This window comes from Amblyomma maculatum, chromosome 1 (genome assembly GCF_055883805.1).
Source record: "Amblyomma maculatum isolate TAMU_Amacu chromosome 1, ASM5588380v1, whole genome shotgun sequence".
In the NCBI taxonomy this organism is placed as follows: domain Eukaryota; kingdom Metazoa; phylum Arthropoda; class Arachnida; order Ixodida; family Ixodidae; genus Amblyomma; species Amblyomma maculatum.
This window is the reverse complement of record NC_139344.1, coordinates 350,898,405-350,905,286: the sequence shown is the minus strand read 5'-3', so window position 1 is coordinate 350,905,286 and position 6,882 is coordinate 350,898,405. Positions and strand designations below refer to the sequence as shown.

Sequence of the window (6,882 nt, the reverse complement as noted above, 5' to 3'; positions counted from 1 at the left end):
GCATGTTTGTGTGAAGAAGCAGGCCTGTCTGACGGCACGTGGGAAGAAGCTTTTGTTACAACTTAACTGCGTCCGGCACTGGCGAGCCAGTTCTAAGCCTGCCATAGCAGGATGGCCTTGAATTGGTAATTGGAATGCCTGACCTTTTGTAAACTATTTACCTTACCTATATATGAAATTGTAAAAAAAAAGAAAACTAGTACAAAAACCGCTGAGGGGGCTTAGTGGCGAGTTCGACTCAGCCACAGCAGCTGTGCCTTAGCGAGGACAAAATGGAAGAGTGCCTTCGCGGTCTGCAATGTCAGCACACATTAAAGAATCCCATCGCCAAACCTAATAACCTAATGTAGAGCTTCTTAATATGGCATCTCTTATAGCCCATGCATAGCTTAAGGGCGTTAAATGCCAAAGTTTACAATTTATAATTCATAAACATTTAAAATGTTTCAAACATCTATATATGTCTGAAACTATAAAAACTGAGTATGCATATACAGCCACCCAAATCTTTAACTAGAATACACTACATCCGCTTTTTTTGTGCCCCCTGTGCCTTTGGTAGTCAAGCTTGCAAATTGGTTAAGGTTAGGCAAGCGTTTGGTGAGCCTTTGCTTAAGACGTTTTTGAAGGTTACTTCCTTTGTCATACAAAGGAGCACAGAAAAGATGGCTGCTGCACACGCTAGAGTCAAGATTCGAGTGGCTGTACAAGTGCAGTGACGAGTTAATGAAATAAACCAATGCAATCAATGAGGTGCACTGCCCATAGCAGTGCTCAGTGCTTTTGGCAAAACAAGCCGCTAGATATGCAGAGAGATATTAGTATGTGCAGCACCTGCCCATTGGTCGGAATTCGGTTTGGACAGCACTGCAGCCAAAGCCAACACAAATATGAAGAGAGCAAGCTTTGCTCATTTGAGCATGTTTGTGGACACACTGTTCTTTCGACCTGCACAAGACAGCATACCTTCTGAAGTGTTTGCACCCTGAAAGTGGAATCCTGAGTAGTGTGTGGTAGTTCAATTTGTATGCAATAAGGAACTCCTGACCACCTGCGTTCAACAGCCACAATTCCTTTCAGTAGTGTCTAACTTGGTCAAAGGGCAACTAAGCTGTCCATTCATTAGTAAGCTGAAGACAACGCTGTAAAGTGTGGTTCAGGTAAAAACTTGTGTAATGTTCTGCATGACAGTTCCATGCAGTCTATCTTAAATAAATGGAAACTTTGAAGAGACAACACAAAACAAAAATGGAAAAAATGGAAACTATTTGACTAATGCAGGTGAACTAACACAGTGGTTAGTTTACTTCAGCGAGAACTGTTGCTGGCATTGCCTAAATTCCATTAGCCAAAACCGCTCTTTCCCCGCAATTTTGCTTCCATTGTCCCATTACAGTTTGTACAACCCACTGATATGTGCAAGCAGGAGCTCAGCCCTTGGAGATGAGGCGCAGTCCAATGCGCCGCCGGCTCTTGTCGAAGTTCACGACGCGCACTGTGACACGGTCGCCAAGGGTAACCGTCTGGCCATTCATCTGGCTGACGTGGATGAGACCGTCATGGCCGACGCCAACATCGACAAAGGCGCCAAAGTTTGTGCAGTTCTTGACTTTGCCCGTAAGCTCAAGCCCCGTGTGGACTTCGTCGAGTGAGAGGACGCCGCTCTTGAACAGCGGCTGGTGCTGCTCTGCTCGCCAAAGGGAAAGGGAGACGAAAAGGGAACATGGGAAGGAGAGAGTGTTTAAAGTTTCTGAGTCATTTTGAGTCAGTTTTTGGACAACCTTTTTGCCTTTGTCCTGTCGCGAAGACCAATTCCAAAAGTAGCCAGCACATAAAAAGAAAGCTGAAGCAATGTAAGACTGCAGGATGTCAGCGTAAATTTGAACGAGAATTTAAGTCACTTTTGCTTTTGTGTACCCATTGTGCCTTTCTACGAAATAATGACATGTTAAGCAAAAGCTTGTGGTGGTTCACTAACTATGGCTTATCACACCGGGTAATGCAATCAGCGATGTGGGACACAGCCTGAGGCTAAATTAGCAACCGCTGGTTAAGAAAGCTATAAAGCATAGTTTATTGTAAATGCATTACAGACGGTGGGAGCACGAAAGTCTTCAACTTCCTGACTTGCACCATTCTCACCATCATCATCAACAACTTGCTTAGCTTAGTGTACTCTGGGAGTATTGTTATTCTGGCTCTTTTTAGAATTAGAAAACAGGAGAGTTAAAAGCAGTCAAGAAAAAGAAAAGGCAACAATGCGTATTGGAGAGGCATTTAAAGGGAGAGTCTACTGTTGGAGACTAATGTAGAAATACTAGCATATTCTGGCAAATCTCACCCAACAGTAACAATAAATGCCTTTAGCTCTTCCAATAAATTACAGATCCTATTACTGTTTAATTTAGCTCAATTGTCATTTAGAAACATTTTACTAAAACTTAACCAGCCGACACTGCCGCTATGCCTCCAGCGGCGCTGGCCGTCAGTGTCACTCGTGGGCACAACGCTCCATTTGGGCAGAGCCACCACGGTTACCATAGTGATTACAAGTTGTCACTAACAGCTGGTGTTGCCCTGGTGCTTTCTTTTTATCACTATTTCATGGCATTATCACATCTCAATATTTCCAGAAAAGCAGACTGCCAATACGATGCCAGGGGTGCTGCTGCAGGCATATCTGTGATAGATATTCCAGGCATTATTTTATTGATAATACAGTCGAACCCGGTTATATTGAACCCGGATATATCGAATTTTGGTTATATCGAACTCACGGAGTATCCCCTTGAAAATCCCATGTAAAAGTAAAGGAAAGCAGCGTCATATATCGAACTCAATTTCACCGGTCGTTCGATATATCCAACTCCGCACCACGCACTGGAAATTCTGCCTTCCCCAAAGACGATCGCATCACTCTTGGCGTGACGTTTTCAAGCCACGCGCGGAAGGAATGAGAGCGGACAGTTCGGCGACGGCTGGTCCGCAGCGCCGCGCCCATTCCCCAAAGGCGCACGCATCTGCAGTTGTCGTTTCCCGCGCACCAACACATGGCGTTTGCAAGCCATGTGCGTGGGTGTGCCCATTCTTTTGCCGAGCTATCTCTCTCCTTCAGCACGCGCAACGCATGCGCCAAGCCAGCTCAGCCCGTTTTCAGACAGACGTCGGACGCTTTCTCCAGCATGTGTTGCGAACCCTCTGCGCGCGGCGGCTGACGTGGCTATGGCGCCTGCGGATGTTAAGAAGCGGCAGCTCTTTTTTTTTTTTTGCGAGAGTCATTCTTTCTTATCGTTGTGCTGTACGCGCGGCGTAGCGTAAGATATGGCAGCTGCGGACGTTAAGAAGCGGCCGGTTTTTTTTTTCTTTTTTTTTTTTGCGGGGGGGGGGGGGGGGGGGTCGTTTATTATTATTTTTTTTTTTATCGTTTATCCTTGCATGTATGTATCAGCGAAAGCACGCGGTCAGCTGCTGGGATCATGACGCCCGCCCCAGGCGCGGCGTGATAAATCGAACCAGGCTTCTGCAATCAAGCCATCACGGGCACTCTGCCAAGTTCGCTCCCCGCCACCGCAGGAGCTATCAAAAGATAAACGCGCCGGGACGTTATCGCTGCGCAGCATCTTGGCACGCTGCCAATGAGCTGTGGATGAGACGACTGAAACGGACTGACGCGCGCCATCGACATGCAAGCGAAAATGCTCGCGATTTCTGCCGCCGCGGCGACACAGAAACCTTGTGTCGAGCTGCCGCGGTGGCTCGAGCGACGAGAGGGACGCAGTTCCAACAAGTTTGAAAATTTTCGCTCTGTCGCTGCCGCTCGTCGCTGAGATCGCTCAGTCGCTTGCATGTGAGCAAGCTGGCCTTAACGCACTTTTTTTTTTTTTTTTTTTTTTCAAATTCTCGGGTGCGAAAGTGGAGGGTGGGCTCATTATGCGAGTGGGTTGATTCCGCGACAAATACGGTATCGCTTTTTCGCATCGTAAGTGCCGTCACAAGCCGATTTCTGTATATCGAATTATCGATATATCGAACTATTTCGCGATCCCCTTCGAGTTCGATATATCCGGGTTCGACTGTATATTTAAAAGAACTTTAGTACTTTCTACTAGTTTTAATAAAACCTAGGCATATGTTCATGTCAAGCTCACTATCCCCACTGCAAGTCGCCGCAGCATCAGTCATGTCCATAAAAGTTCCATAAGTCACTGTACTGACACGTTCGGCGCTGTACCGCCCGAGTTACGGTGATGCAGCTGGCAGAGGACTGAGGTAATTGGAGGAATACAGGAGAGGCCATCGCCCTGCAGTGGGTATAGTCCGCATGATGGTGATGACTGTACAGACTATTCTTTTAATGTCTCAGACGTCAGGGTTAACAGGCACTGTCTGCTATACAAAAGTTAAAAGCAAACTTTTTTTTACACACGGTAGTCTGTAAAAAAAAGTTTGGTTTTAAATTGTTCCACAGTATTCCTCAGCACAGCCAGGCACTCGACTCATTTGGGGAAAGAGATTTTGACTGCTGCGAAGCAAAAAAAAAAAAATTTACCAGTAAAAGTTGGTCGACTACTTCTTTGAGCCATTACACTTTTGCGGAATCGAAAATGTAACAAATTTGGTCCATAAGTCTTTCTGGCATAACTGTGAGCCTTTTCATTGACAACTGCACTCACCTGAGCGGATGTCGTACTCTACGCTTTGCTGCAGAGCGTCTATGATGAGCTGCATGGTGGCTATGCTTCCACCCAGGAGATTCACAAAGTGGTTGACGCCTGCATAAGCAACAGATAGTATCAAGCTCCTACATCACTACGGCATGTGTATGCAAACAGAGTAAGACATGCATGCAAAATAACGAGGTCAAACACTATCAAAGGCTACAACCATAGGTCAAAAGCCAGAGCCATGACCATAGTGAAATGGTCAGAGGTCAAAGTTATGGTCAGTCATGATGACCAATGGTTTGTCATGTAAGTTATGGAGTACTCATGGTATATCATAGCATGTCTTTGTTTGACTTTGGAGGAACTCACTGTTGCTATGCTAAGCTTCACGGTCTTTTCAAGAACAAGGAACACAAAAACCCGAGGTCAGATTCAGCAACTTGTGGAGTAACAGTGTGTCAGCCAGGAACTGCCTATAAATCTTGTACGCTACCTACAATGCAACTACCATCACCACATTTCTTAAGAGAAAGCAATTCTTCCCTACAATGCCACTACCATCACCACATTCGTTAAGAGAAAGCAATTCTTCCCTTCATGCACTTCCTGTTGTAACACATTGCCATTCAGTGCAACCTGAGATGATGCATGGCACTTATCAGAAACTGCAACTACAGCTAAAGTGAAAAGTATGAGACTGCGAAAAAAAAATTTAAAAATAAGAACGAGATCAATTCCAATTAGGAGAATGTACGCTGGTTTCATGCTCAGTCTTCAACCAGTTCATGCACAGTGCAATAGATGCACTTGTTGCAATTATTCTTTCATTAAATGGCTATTTCATTGATTGCTTTTATGCAACATGTATATTTGGATGCATCTAGCATGCTCTGTTATTTTTCCTTTAGCAGCACCTCTGTTAAAACCATTGTCAGATAAAATAAAGTTTTGTAATCCCTTCAAGTTTTTTATCAAAGAGTCAACTGCCAGTTGGTGTCTCTTGGAGACACACTATTCCATATATGGGTGCCATGTTATGTGAAAAAAAAAATGGGTTCCTTGCTGGGCAAGAATGCAGCTTTGACGAAACAAGGGGTGCCTAAGGAGTCACACAATACATTTCAAAACAAACTTCACTGTCCTGGGGGCTTTTGACAAACTGCTTCCTTAGGACAGGCGAAAGCTAAACTGAGGTTGCACATGTATGCCTTAGTAATCATGGCTGCGCGTTCTGGAAATCTGCAGTTCGATGGTCAATAGTTCACTTGAACTATCACTTCCTTCACGTTAAGGAAATAATCGATGAAATGGTCGAAATCTTGATCAGTTAAGAACCAGCTGGGATCGGTGGGGACCTATTGATTCCCAACTGATTCCAATGAAAATCTTGATCAATTAAGCTGATTTTTCGAACAATTCCCAATTCATCCCAGTTGGAACCAGTTGGGATCGGTGTGGACCGATTGATTCCCAACTGATTCCAATTGGCTTCAACTGAAATCAGTTGGGAATCAATCGGTCCCCACCGATCCCAACTGGTTCCAACTGGGATGGATTGGGAATTGTTCGAAAAATCAGCTTAATTGATCAAGATTTCCAGCTGCATCAGGTCTGCTTTTACTTCTTTCTTTACCTCATCGTCTGTATCACGTGGCCATAGAGCCAACTCTTTTCATGCATTGCACAAAAAGGCAGCAGTGAAGAGATGTTAGGTGAGTGCAAAAGATTCATTGGTGTCCTGGATCTTTCAGTATTATTTGGGCGAGATTAAACACGTCCAATTAGACTTCTGCTTTACGTCCTTGCACTCCAGCATAAGACACGAGTAGACCCACCGTGCTTTGCAGACTCCTGCTTGACCTTCTCAATGAAGTGTGGCATCCCAATGTCCTCCTTGCTTAGGCCCAGGTGGCTGATTACACTATAGATAAAGGAATGAAAAGTAAGAAACAGGAATGGTATTGTATGGCACAGGGGGCTTAATGTCTCAAAGCAGCAATGGCTACGAAGGATGCCAGAAACAAGACATATCAGAACTGAAGAATTCAATGTTGGCTGCGTGACTATAGCAGGGCCAGGACACTTTTACACACCCCAAAAATCTCCCTCATCTATAGAACTGCGAGCGAAAAATGGGAGAGTAGAAAAAAAAAGAGCCTTCCATATTCTTTGCATGCACAGCTCTAAGCTGAGGGAGAGAGAGACAGTTTTTTTGTGC

General features: G+C 44.8%; 1 protein-coding gene across 2 annotated transcripts in view; it reads right to left on the bottom strand.

The window, feature by feature from the left end:
- Window positions 1-1,430: 1,430 nt before the first annotated feature.
- LOC146207757 (S1 RNA-binding domain-containing protein 1) overlaps window positions 1,431-6,882 on the bottom strand; it is a 45,758-nt gene continuing 40,306 nt past the window's right edge. For both annotated transcript variants that reach the window (XM_084590285.1, XM_084590290.1), the window contains exons 18-20: window positions 6,500-6,585; window positions 4,674-4,772; window positions 1,431-1,687 (exon numbers count right to left, since the gene is read on the bottom strand). In XM_084590285.1, the coding sequence (XP_084446411.1) occupies window positions 1,431-1,687; window positions 4,674-4,772; window positions 6,500-6,585 (442 nt within the window). The remainder of the gene's footprint in view (window positions 1,688-4,673; window positions 4,773-6,499; window positions 6,586-6,882) is intronic.